At 59.0% G+C, this 12,928-nt stretch overlaps 1 protein-coding gene across 1 annotated transcript; it reads right to left on the reverse strand.

Moving 5' to 3' along the window:
- Positions 1–42: 42 nt before the first annotated feature.
- TSC22D4 (TSC22 domain family member 4) lies at positions 43–10,958 on the reverse strand. Its single transcript, XM_006751529.3, has 5 exons — positions 10,330–10,958; positions 8,878–9,913; positions 6,209–6,375; positions 1,088–1,136; positions 43–698 (listed from the first exon to the last, which is right to left on the reverse strand). The coding sequence occupies exons 2-5, from the start codon at positions 9,637–9,639 to the stop codon at positions 489–491; spliced, it is 1,188 nt and encodes a 395-aa protein (XP_006751592.1). The 5' UTR covers positions 9,640–9,913; positions 10,330–10,958; the 3' UTR covers positions 43–488.
- Between the last annotated feature and the right edge of the window lie 1,970 nt (positions 10,959–12,928).

Raw genomic sequence — 12,928 nt, forward strand, 5'->3', positions numbered from 1 at the left:
AGGCCACATCTGGACACAAGCAACGAGATGCCAACCTCCAGATTCAAGTTTCTTCGGATTTTTTAATTATAATTATTATTTTAATAACAACCTGAATCCCAGAACTTGCAGACTGTCCACACTCCCTCCCCTGGGCAGAGGAGAAGGGGTACTTTGAGGGAACAAGGTGGGGATGGTGTGTCTGCCAGAGAGACTCCAAGGCCCCCAGCCATCGACTGCCAGGGGTCCCAGAACACTGACACCTCGGGAGGCAGGAGGGGGGCTCCATCCAACATCCCATCCTGAAGCCCTCCCTCCTCCTTCAAGGCCTGGGGGTGCCCCCGCCCAGTCCCTGGGCACTAGGGGGAGACTGAGGAAGAATGGGGGGGACAGGCCACATCTGAGCCTTCAACTCCCATCCCCAGGGATCAGGAGGCATTAAAGCTGCATAGGAAGGGGGGCAGGCAGCCGTGGCAGCCCCCAAAGGCACATTGTGAGGGAAGGGAGGCTCAGACGGAGGGCCCGTTGGGTGCAGGGGGCCCAAGCCGCGGGACTCCCGAGGAGGGCAGCTGGGCTAGCTGCTCGGGGCTGGCCAGGGCACGCAGCAGTCCGTTCTCCTGCTCCAGCGCGGCGTTCCGCTCGGCCAGGTCTCGGATCTGCTCCTTCAGCACCTCTACCTCCTCCCGGACCGCAAACATGAGGTGGGACTTCACCAAGTCCTGGGGGCCCAGGGACAGACAAAGAGTCAGGGGTCCCAGGCCACCCCAACCTCATCCCTGCCCAGGGCCTCGAGGGCCTGGGTGTGAGAGATGCCCCTGCCTGCTCCCAAATGATGAAGGACCACTGGAGAAGCAGCAAAGCAGGGAAGAGGCCGGGGAGGGGGAGGGGAGGGGGGTTTGCGGTGTGCAAGGATGCCGGACAGAGACAAGGTCAGGGCTTGAGGACAGAGATGGGGGCCAGGCCAGGGGCCAAGGGAGATCGGGAGTTCAGGTGGAGACAGGAGGGAACCCAGCTGGGGAGCGGGTTGAGGAGCTAGGAGTCGGTATTCCCTGATGAGGACAGCAGGACATGAGTCGGAACCTCCCGGGACCAAGATGGCTTCTCTTACCATGGCTTGTTCGATCTTGTTGTCAATGCCAACCAGGCTTCCGGAGCCGCTGGAGAGACACAGGGAGTTGAGAGGTGAGGAGGAGTAGGTGCCAAGCCAGGTGTCTGGACACCCCAGCCGGCTGCCTTCCAGGTGCTTCTCAGAGCAGGCTTTGGCCGCCTCCACAAACCCTTCACTGCAGCCTCCCGCCCACACCCCTGCCTGTACCTGTGACAGAGAATCAGGGAGAGGAGAGTTCTGTCCGTCCCCCGGCGGGGTGGGGGCCGTTGCCCAGGCACCCCCAGGCCCCGGCGGGGTGGGGGTGCAGATGCCCCTCGGATGGGGGATGCTCCCCGAGGGGAGCAAGGAGAGGAGACACAGCCCCTTTTCCGGGGAGGCCCTGGCGCCATCCCCACCACTCGGGTCTCATAAGATGACACCAGGGACTTGACAGAGGTGCCTGGCTGGGCCATCCCCAAGGGAAAGGGCTTTAGGCCCCCTCCAAAGGGAGAGGGCTGTATCAGAAGGACTGCCTGGGGGGCTCAGAGCCCCCCGGGGCACAGCGGGGTCTGGCTGGTGCCAGGCAGGCAGAGAGGAGACAGTGCCTAGGGGGTGCTCGTCTGCAAGATATACGCCGCCCCCCAGGGCAAAGCCTGGCTGCTATTGGCTCCTCGGGGACACGGGGACCCCCTCCCACTGACTCCACGGTGGGCGGGAATTCCCAGACACGGTCAGTGCCAGTGTCCCCTTCTCACCCTGGCACCAATCCCAGAGCAGAGGGAAGGGGGCAGGCTGAGGGAAGGCAGCTGGTGGGCTGGGTCAGGGGAGGGGCTCTGAGGCCAGAGGCCTGGGTCGGGGGGGTTGCCAAGGGTGAGGGAGACCTACCCCAACCTCACCCCGTCTGCCCCTCTGGGCTAATACTGGCCTCCCTCAAGCTCTCAGCTCCACTCAGCTGGGATAGCGGGCGTTTCTGATAAACTTGTCATCTTCCTTGTACTGTAAGCATCGCCCCCTGCCCCGGCCATCCCAGACACAAAGCCCACATCATGGGTGACATCTGGGGCCTGGCCAGAGAGGATCTCCCACCTCCCATGGTGAGGGAGAAGAGAAATGGAAAGGTCACCAAAGCAACGAAAACAGCCCTGAAAGGCAAGCACAGCCTATGCATCTGGACCCTGGGTCTCGGGTCTGGGGTCTTAGAGGGAACAGAGGCTTGAGGAGAGGTGGGAAGGTGAGGCTGGAGGTGGGACATCGGGAATTGGAGCAGGGGCTTTGAAGATCCTTGGGAGCGAATGACAGGGGAGAGCCGGTCTGGCTGCAGTTTGTTAAATGGCCAGCAGAGGTCGACTCAGGCCCAGCGAAATGGGTCCCAGGGTCAGCCTCTGGATCCTTCAAGCATGTCTTGCCTCTCCGAGGCAAAGGGCCTGCACAAGCCTTTCTGCCTTGCCCTCCCCCCCTCCCCCAAGTCTCCCTCTTGTCACCACCCAGGTCTCAGGCTCCTGCCTCATCCCAAGGCTCACGACCCACCCCTGTCCAGCTTCTCCCTCAGCCACGTCAGCCCTGGGGCCAGCTCTACACCCAGGCCTCCCTGTGCTGCAGGATCGATCCTGTCCTCCAGCCCCCAGCTTTGCCTCTCTCAGAGTGGGTGGTCTCAACATGCTGCATCCTGCACTCTTGTGCTCCCTTGTTGAGCCGTTTCTCCTGATTGTCGGCTCCAACTCATTTCCCTGTGGGGGAATGAGCACTCAATTCAAGGTGACCCTTGGATGAGGCCCTGCAGCCAGGAAGGGAGCACGAGGGAGCTGGGAATTTTCCATTTCCTGTCCAAGCTCTGGGTGCAGAAGGCACTGACAGGTGGAGTAACCAAGGGGGTGACCAGACCTGAGAGAGCGGGACAGGGTAGGGTGAGGAAAGGACACCGGGACTCCTGGGGTTGGGGCGGGGGCGGGGGGAGACAAGACAAATTTAAGAGTGGAGGGTGAGCCAGCCAGCTGGAGAGCCAGGGCAGTTTTTAAGCTATTTCAATCTGAGACACCTGGGTGGAGTCTGGGCGACCACAGGGCACACACCCTGTCCCCCCTCCCCCAGTACACACAGACACACAGAGACCAAAGAGGGGAAGATTCACAGGAATAGGAACACTGGCCTTGCTTGGTGGACACTCAGGTAAAGATGCCAAGTAAGTTGTTTGTTCTTGCCAGAAATAAAGGAATAATACAACAATAAACATTTCTTGGCTGATAGATGACTATCTCCTGTTTGTCTAGTGCTGGAGAGTTTTTGACAGCACTTTCCACTGTCACACTCTAACGTTAACACTTTAAGGGACCAGGACTCCGGCTGGCAACCCAAACCCTCCCTTTGAGAGCCTCCCCCGCCCCGCAGTAAGTAAAGAGAGGGCACTGTGCCGGAATTCCCCAGGCAGAGTCAGGACCCCGAAACTTGGAGCTGGCTGTGTGGGATCAGCCCCCACCACAAGCCCAAAAGGTGACTGTGTGCATTAGAACAAAATGCCCCCTCCTTCAAGACACTTACTGCCATCTTCTGGAAAACTGTCATGACTTTAAGTGTCCACGACAATGACTTCAAATGTGAGTGGCGCCCCCTGGGGTTGGGCCTGCAGGATATGCACAGCTGAGGACTCTAGCCCTGCAGGAGGACTCTGGGGCCTGGGACAAGGACAGCCCTAGAGGCTGGTCTTCCTTTTTGAAGGTCAAATGAAACAGCCTCAAAATGAGGATCAGACGAAGAAGCAGGACACCTGGGAGAGGTGGAAAGGTTCTGATCCTGGGGCCAAGGGCCAGCCCCGCTCCCTAGCTCTGCTCTGAGGAGCCCGCAGGGGATGGGCCTGAGACCAACAAAGTGGCATCTGGCTGTCCTCTCTGCACTACGCCCTCCCGGATCTGTGGTGCCTTTGGGGTGGGGCCAGGCCAGAGTTGGGGGGGGAGCTCCTTGTCCGGCTTAGGAAAGCTGTCCCTGCCCCTGTCCTGGAAAGAAAAGGCATCCTAGAGATGACTGCCTCCTCCTCTTGGGACGTAGGCATCCCAGTAGGAGAATGTAGAATGTGGCTTTGGGGTCAGACCCAGGCTCTGCATGCAGTCCTAGCACTTATTAGCCTTACTAGCCCGGTGACCTTGGGCAAGTTTCTAACTCCTCTGAGTTTCAGCTTCTTCATCTGGAAAGTGGGGATCATGGGGTTGCTTTAGTGAGATAAAAGGTAGCACCTGACCCAAAGGAGGCACTGGATAAATAAATGTACTTTTTCTTTCCCAAGTCCCTGGGATTCATTCCCTGTAATGCCTGGATCCCCCATGCTGGCCATCTACCCACCCATCCATTCGTCCATCCATCCACTTATTCAATACCTTCCAACTGCCAGGTCCTGTCGGGGACACAAAGGTTTTGCCACCCAGGATCACGTGAGCATTCACCATTCACCAGGCACCCTCTGTTCTCCCATCCCCAGATTCTGAGATTGGCAGGCATCCCCAATTTCCCATCTGGGATCCAGGCACTTAACTCCCCAGCCCACTTTCCCTCTTGAAAGGGAGATTCCATGCCACTCAGACCCTGTTCTTCTGCCAGCTCTGGGCATACCAGAGAGATGAGGTGGGGGCTACATGCCTCATTCCAGGGGGCCAAGGGGGTGGCCCAACCCAATCCTTCCTACTGGCCCAGCAGGGTGGGGCAAGAGAGGCGCTGGGCTAGAGCAGAGCCCCCGAGGCTTGGAGTGGAGCAGGATAAAGTGGAGGCTGGGTGCCTGACCGGTCAGACTGGGGTGTGGGGAGGGGTGGGACAGAGGGAAGGCACGAGCCAAAGAATAGAGCTGAGGAGGCTCCTGGAGGGCAGAGCCCTCTAAGAAGCAGGAGGCTGGGCTCTGAAATCAACAGGAGTGGGGAGGGATAGGGAGCCCTCGTGCCAGGGAACCTCCCAAGTAGGAGGGAGTACGGGTGGGAAGCGCTGAGAATAGCACCAGGGCAGGTGACTCGCCCGGCCCTGGCCAACCTCACACCTCACACATTCCTGAGAGCTGGGAGCCCAGAAGCCGCACTGCCCTGCCCCACTGTGTCCCTCATTCTCCACCAGCTGCCACCAGGTCCCTCGCCCTCCATCCCACTGGCCCCACCACCCCTTCTCTTTCCTCTCTGCCTCAAGCTCCCCACAAGGCCACAAGCCCTTTTCTATGGTGAGACTTAGTCCCTCACTCCGAGGGGTGAGGGTGTGCAGGCGGGTGCCACACGAGGGGCAGGCAGGAAGGAGAGACTCCCTTCTGGAACAGATCCCCCCATCACCCACAAAACTCAGGGCTAAGCCCCACCCCTTATTTCCTTCCAAACAGGAAGTCCCTCCCCAAGCCTCAAACAGGAAGTCCCACTCCTCCCTCCAAAATAAAAGTGGTGACTCCCCAGCCCTTCTATCAGTCCGCCGCCAGAAGGGAGCAGCCTGCCTATCACCCTCGCAATTTCGTTCCTCCCTTTTCAGCTTGCTGACATTCCTGTGTTGAAACCTGGCCCTTGGAACAGGAAGTTCTGCCCACCGTGCCTCTGAACTCCGAACTGAACGGCCATTCTCCCCTGGAGGGCAAACCCCAGCCGATCCTGCTCTCCCGTGCCTCCCCTGTGTCCCACAGCCATCCTGTCCCGGCTCTGGCTTGGTGCGGAGAACAGAACCCCAGGGACACGCTTTCTTGGTACTAGAGGTCCTAGGAGCCTAAAGTAGTGCGTATGGTCCCTAAGGATGTTACTCCAAAGGCAGGAGCTCCATTCCCCTCAGTAGGGAGAGGGAGGTGCGAGCCAGGGAGGAGACCCACTCCCTTTTCTCCTCTCCAGCGCATTTGCCAGTAAATTCTCAGGGTTGGCCAAATGATCGCTAAATCTGCAAGAGCTCTGGAATTTGACAACAATGACTCCCTTCAAACTCTAAAAAAAGTCTACGACTTGACAATCCTAAGCCAGGGAGTCCCACCCAGCTCTCTCCACAGAGAGGGAGTGGGTCCCAGATCAACTTTGCCCAGTGGTTGTGCCCAGGCCAGGTTTCTCTGTTGAAGAGGTCCTCTCCAAGCTTAACTTGGGGGAAGGACACCTACCGGGCAGTTTCATGCGGCTATCCCACGTGTTGGGTGGGGACCCAGAGCCCACCTACCTATCGTCATCGCTGTCCAGGTGGCCACTGATGGCCAGCATGGAGCGGGCCAGGCTGAGGCTCTGGGCTGCCGCTGCTCCAAAGGGGTCTGGAGACTTGTGAACCAGACTGGCATCGGGGAACAAGTAGAGGGCTGGGGAGTCGGGGCGAGAGTCGAGTGGGGGCACCTGGAGGCAGAGAGGTAGGAACCATCACATCAAGGGCAAGAGAGGAACCAGCCACCTTACAACCTTGCCTAGTAGTCTGCCTCCCCAGCTCTCCCCATGTACTTCTGCTCTCTTCTGAGGACCTAGGAGTCCTGCCCCAAAGGCCCTCTCTCCCCCAGGTCTGGTGGAGGTACTAGGCAGGTATTGGAAGCAAGGAAAACAGTGCCCATCCTGAGGACTGGGTGAGCAGCTTCCAGAAAGTGGTCCATGGGGTATCAGAGTACCAGAGAGGGGCTCTGGTCTGCACTCCAGCACCCTTCCACCAGCTAATCCAGGAACCCCCAGTCAGAGGCTAGTCAGAGGGTGTCTGCCTTCTGTCACCTGACTTATTAAAGCGATTCAAATGTCACTTCCTCAGAGAGGCATTTCCCCATCATTCAACTAGTGAATTCCACTGAACTGCTCTATTTTTTTTTTAAGCGCACTGAATAGTATCTGAAATTAAAGTATTTTTGCTTCCCTGCTGCTAGAAGGTAAGCTCCAGAGGGCAGAGCTTAGAGTTTGTTCAATAGCTATTTGTAGAATGAATGAATCCTCAGAAACTGGTCCTCCCCCCAACACCCTCCCCACCCCACTCTATCCATTCTAGCCTCTTCTCTCAAACTTCTCGGATTCAGGTGAAGTTCTGCTCCTGTGCTGGGCCCTGGGGCGGGGAGAGCGGTTGGGTGGTGGAGATTGGGGGGGGGAGGCGGAGCCTGGGCACGGACCCATACAGCCTAACAGGCGCTGGGGGTGGCTGCAAAAGGGCGGGGGCCACAGGAACAAGCCGCCTCTGTGAGGCCCCAGGAGGCCCATGCTTCTCGGAAAAGCCAAGAACAGAGAGTCCGGGGTGGTTAGAGGGACACAGCGGAGGAAGGGGGCCCAGGTGGTGTCCCCCCGGCCCTCCTCCCAGCCTCTCTCTTGAGAGAGAAGACATGGGGGGGTGTGGAAGGGAGCCAGACTTAGGGGCCAGGAAACAACAGCACAGATGCATGCTCACAGGAAGGGATCGGGGTGTGCACACGGGAGAGGGTCTGGGGGCACTGGGGAGAGAGGGAGGTCTGCAGGCCCAAGGGAAGCTCAGGCAGGGCTTAGGGACACAGAGAGACTGGGGCAAAGGAGGCTTGCTTTGCAAGAGCATGGGGACAGGGACCAGTAAAGAAAAGAGCATCTTGGGGCGCCTGGGTGGCTCAGTTGGTTAAGCGACTGCCTTCGGCTCAGGTCATGATCCTGGAGTCCCGGGATCAAGTCCCGCTTCAGGCTCCCTGCGCAGCAGGGAGTCTGCTTCTCCCTCTGACCCTCCCCCCTCTCATGCTCTCTATCTCATTCTCTCTCAAATAAATAAATAAAATCTTAAAAAAAAAAAAAAAAGAGCATCTTTTCCCCTGGGGTAGGAACTGAATGAAAGCTCCAGAAAAGTAGGGGGCGCAGCATGAGAGATGTGAGCTTGAGGCCAGGAGGGGGTGGGGGGAGCCGTCCTGACCGGTCCTGACAGGGCCCAGACATCCAGTCCCAGGTTATTTTTATACTGTGGTTTGTGCCCAAGGCCAGGAAGGGGGAAAAGTTCTCATCCTCACACTCCCTGCCTTTCCTCCTGAGGTCCAAGGTGTTATTTTCTCCTTCAGGACAGACACATCCATCCCCCACATCCCTGGCTGCCCACCCCCACCCCAGGGACCCAGGCATCCTGCCCCCCAGCCCAGACTTGTTCCTCTTTTGGAGACAGGAAGCAGAAAGAGCAGAGGATTTAACTCTTTCTCCACTGCTTCCTGCCTCTCGCCCACTCCCTGGTGGCCACCCCCAGTTATCAATCGTGGAGAGGCCTAGATGCAGGGACCAGAGACAGACACCGAGGCTGGAAAGGACAAACCACTACGCCCTCTATCCCACCCAATCCTTCAGGTCCTTGGAGAAATCTGACTTGGTACAAAGCTGCAGATGGGGCTGGGATAGGCTGCTAATGAGAAGACAGACCCCCACCTTTGGAATGGCGCTGCCAGGGAGACTGACAATGGAAAGCCTACTTTTTACCCCTCCCTGCCAACCTTGGCAGCTCCTCTCCCAGAGACCCAAGCACCCAGCCCCACCTGGGACCCCCACCCTCAATGCCTGAAGCCAGAAGAGGTGAAACCAAGACAGAAGGTGAGGGCCAAAGTGAGGAAGGCACATCTCTGTGATGGGGGGACAGCAGGGGGCTATATGGAAACGGAGACGGGGGCCAAAGGTAACAAACTGAAGGCCAAAGGGAAAGAAAGAAGGTGCAGAATATAGGGGCAAGGGGAGCCTGAGAAAGAAAACAAGGCTGTGTGAAGAGTAGGATCGACTTCCCAGGGAGAGGGCAGGAAGAGAAAAGAGGGGCTACCTGACCTGACACCAGTGTCGATGGAGTGGGGAGAGGGCGGTATGAAGGTGGAGGCAGGAAGGCCCAGGCTGGAGGTTAAGCCCAGGCTGAGATGAGCAAGCACCCCAGAACCCAGCTCTTACCTGCCCCATCTCCTCTGGAGCAGCCAACTCCATTCTCAGCCGCAGGGCTCCATCCTTGGATCGGGACAGTGGAGGGGTCCCCGCTGCTGAGCCCCCAGCCTCCACTTCCACCCTCAGGGAGGGCAGGGGCGTGGCAGCCCGGGACGTGCCAGCGCTATCCCCAGTCCTGGGCTCTGGGGGGCGCTGCTGGGGTGGGGAGGCTGACTGCGGGGGTGTCTCCACCTTGGCCTTGCCAGGCACCGCCAGCTGGCCCAGCCCCCCGGTGAAGGAGCGGGCTTGAGGTCCAGGGGAGGTGGGGGGCGGACGGAGCCAGGAGGTGGGGCCCTGAGACAGGCCTGGCTGCGGGGTCGGGGCACCAAGGCCCAGGCTGGCCAGCTCCAACCTGGAATCCAAAGATCTGCCCCCGGCGCCTCCCGAGGCCCCTCGAATTCCCTCCAGGAGCCGGCTGAAGCCAGGGGTCTCCAGGTCTCTCTCGTAAACATCCACACACGTCCAACGGCCTCGGCGATAAGGCTCTCCCAGGCCGTGGGGCAGCTTTACCACCCGGAAACGGGAGGCGGGGGCCCCAGGCGGTGGGGAGCCGTTCCGGGGGGTGCTCTTGCCCCCTGGCTCGGGGTTGGGCTCCCCGTTAGGCAGACGGGGTGGGGGCCCAGTGGGGGCTGGCAGGGCAGGGGGCTCGGAAGCCCCCGGGCTCCCTGGGCCCTCATAGTCCGTGGTGACGCTGGTGATTTGGAAACTACTCTTCTTCTTGCCCCCACTCATGGTCCCTGGGGCTCAGGACTCGGCCAAGGTGGGCGGGGGGTGCAGCTGGGGCTCCTCCAAAGGGCTCAGGCACCCCTGGAACAGGGGGGCCACATGGCGGGGGCATCAGGGCCCCTGGGGACATCTGGGTCCGACATGGCAGGAGGGCCTTGCGGGAACTGGGGGTGCCTGGCTGGTGAAGGGGGCACAGGGCAGGGGAGGTGGCGGGAGATGGGGGCAGGGGCAGGTTTTTCCTGCCGCTGGCGCTGCCCAAGTCCAGAGCTGAGTTTGCAAACTGGAAAAAGAGAGAGAGAGAGTGTGTGTGTGTGTGTGTGAGAAAGCAGTGGGCAGGCCACCTCCGGGGCTTCCTCTCTGGGGAGCAGGATGGGGGAGGAAGGGGAAACCACCAGAGACCCAGAGACAAAGAGACAGGCAGAGACGACAGAGACCCGGAGATCCCAGCGGTCCCACAGAGTAGAAGGGGCGGCCCAGACCCAAAGTTGGGCATTTCTTGTCTGGGATTCAGACTTACAGGACCCAGTCGCCCGACCGCAGGGGGGCTCCAGGGCCTTGGTTGAGCAGGGGTGAGCAGCTCCTCAGCCTGGCCCCGCCGCCGAGAGGCCTCTGCTGGGTGTCCAGGCGACCCCCCTCGCACCCCAGCTCCCCCATCCCTGGGGCAGTCCCGACGCCCCGCCCGGCCCAGAGCCCTACCTCTCGGCCTCGGCCACCGAGCTGGGGCCGGGGGTCCCGGCCGCCGAAGATGTCGGGCTGTCCTTCCTCTGGGGCCTCCTGGCCCCAGCAGCGTGGGGGGGGGGGGGGCGGGGACGCAGGCGGCGATCAGAGGCTGTCCAGTTCTCTTCAGGGGCCGCACTTCGCCCCGCAAGGCATCTCAGTAAAAAGTTTGCTCTCCGGAAAAGAAGAAACCCCCGCCTCCTTGGTGGAGCCCAGGCGCGGCCTCTCAAAGCCCCAAGGGTCTCGGGACTGGTGCGGGAAGAGGCGGCTCTGCGCCCCCCGCCCCGAGCCTCCAGGTGGAGCCGCCTGGGTGGTGGGGGCGAGTGGGTCTCCCAGATCTCCTCCGCGTGGCCGGGCTGCGTCTCTCTCCGCTCCCCAGCTCCTCTCGCTTCGGTCTCTCTGCCTTTCTCTTTCTGGGCTGTTGACAACCCCCACACCAGGAAGTCCTGCCTCCTCCGGCCTGCTGACTGCTCCTCTCCTCCTCCTTCCCCTCTTCCTCCCCTTCCTCCGCCCTCTCTGCCTCCTGGGACTCCCGGCCAGCTGGCCCGGGGCCAGACCTGCCACCACCGCTGTTGGTGCAGTTGCCGCCGCCGCCGCCGCTGCGGCTCCCCGGGGCCCCCGCACGGGCTTAACCCCACACCTGCTGGGCCCCAGGCCCGCGCTTCCTCGGAGGGCGGGGCCGTGGAGGGCGGAGTGAAAGGGGAGGAGTTTGCAGGGAGGCCCGGGATTCCCTTACTTGTAGGCGCTCGCTGCCATTGGCCTACCGAGACCGCGAAGAGTGGGAAGCAACTTACCAACCCGGGGCTGTACTGGGAGCCCGCCACCCCGTAAGCAGCGCGTCCCCGTAAGGGTGCTGCTTCGCTGTTATTGGCGTCTCTTCCCCGGTTTTCACAGTAACTCTATGAGGAAGGTGCTGTTAGTCTCGCCTGTCCTTATTTTTTTTTAAAAGGGGGATTGTGGTGACAATTTGCAAACAGACCCCCAAGTAGAGAGAGAATATGGTGGACTCCCAAGGTCCCCATCGTGCAGTTTCAACAATGATCAACTCACAACCAGCCTTGGTTCATCTCGACTCCCAGTACCTTTTTTTTTTTTTTTTAAAGATTTTATTTATTTATTTGACAGAGAGAGACGCAGCGAGAGAGGGAACACAAGCAGGGGGAGTGGGAGAGGGAGAAGCAGGCTTCCCACGAGCAGGGACCCCGATGCGGGGCTCGATCCCAGGACCCTGGGATCGTGACCTGAGCCGAAGGCAGACGCTTAACGACTGAGCCACCCAGGCGCCCCTCCCAGTACCTTTTGTAGTGTTGTGCTGGAGTATTTGAACCACATCCCAGGCACCGTATTATCCCCCTGCTTAGACGTGGATATTGAGACCGGGAAGGTTCAGAAAGGCTGTCAGTGGTACAGCTGGAACATTCTACATACCCAGGTGCACCCTTGTCTGGCCCCCATATAGAGAAACAAAGAGATCTGCTCAGAAATGTGCTGACTTGCGCTTTCTCTCCAACCCCGGTCACATACACATTTATACATCATGTACACACAGTCCCCCACACAGATGCACCCAAAGACAAACCCAGCTGGCCCAAAGCACCCCACCTCTCCCACCCATCCCTCCTTTGCTATTGGAGGATCTGCACACACGCATGAAGGGCCTACTGTGTGCTTGGCATGAAAAAATAAACCTCCAACGGCCATTTTCTCTTTTTTGGCACCCTCAACCGACAATCTGAGCAAAAACAGGGTCTAAAGGCCACATCTGCCCTCACTCCTAGCTTCAGAAGGAAATGGATTCTAATTAATTTTGGTCATATGGAACTATTCTTGAGCACATTGAAAATTCCTCATATTCGTCTGCTTTGTATACTTATCTCACAGATTCTCAAAACAGTCCAGGGCAGGGGTGGGGTAGGTTTTAAACTCCAGTGTTTCTGCTGAGGAAACAGAGGCTCACAGGCATTCGGTTATTTGCCCGAGGCCTCAGAGCTAGTATTTGACGGCACTGAGACTAGGACTGGGCTGACACATCCCTCCTTCTTCAGCTTTAGCTCACCACTCTTTAGGGTTAGGGAAAAACAAAATGATGCCTCCTGCCTCCACGTTTATGTATTTATTCTGAATTTCTTTGTTAAAATGCATCTGCACTCCTCCCTTCATAGTAACAGTGGCTACCACGGCCAGGTCCTAAAGGCCTCACAAGTCCTGAGGTCCAGGAAGCAGCCTCCCACACAAACCTCCCCCCCGCCCCCCCGCCCCCAACTCTATCCCCTCTGGCAATATTCAGAACACTGCCCCGCTGCTCCGCCCCCAGATCCTCCTTCCTTCAGCGCTGACTCGCTACAAACTATTCAAAATTTATCTTTGGACCCTTCCCTTCCCACCAACTCAGACACTCAGCACCAGCTGGGGACTCCTCCGTGTCTGCAGGCCCTGGGACATTGCTGGTCTCTGCAGAAATGTTTATTGAATGAATAAATAAAAATTCATTCACACTAAGGTGTAAATGTGAAAGGACTGTTTTATACTTTAATGTGTTCCCTCTCCTGGGGGCAACAATAGCCCTTTAAGTATTTTA

Source organism: Leptonychotes weddellii, chromosome 5 (genome assembly GCF_054177405.1).
Source record: "Leptonychotes weddellii isolate Sample4059 chromosome 5, ASM5417740v2, whole genome shotgun sequence".
In the NCBI taxonomy this organism is placed as follows: Eukaryota; Metazoa; Chordata; class Mammalia; order Carnivora; family Phocidae; genus Leptonychotes; species Leptonychotes weddellii.

Excerpts from the sequence above, each read along its gene's own strand:
- TSC22D4 (XM_006751529.3), bottom strand. The coding sequence starts at position 9,639 with ATGAGTGGGGGCAAGAAGAAGAGTAGTTTCCAAATCACCAGCGTCACC. Across the intron at positions 6,376-8,877 it reads CTCCAGAGGAGATGGGGCAG|GTGCCCCCACTCGACTCTCG; the intron begins GTAAGAGCTGGG and ends CTCTGCCTCCAG. Across the intron at positions 699-1,087 it reads ACAAGATCGAACAAGCCATG|GACTTGGTGAAGTCCCACCT; the intron begins GTAAGAGAAGCC and ends CTGGGCCCCCAG.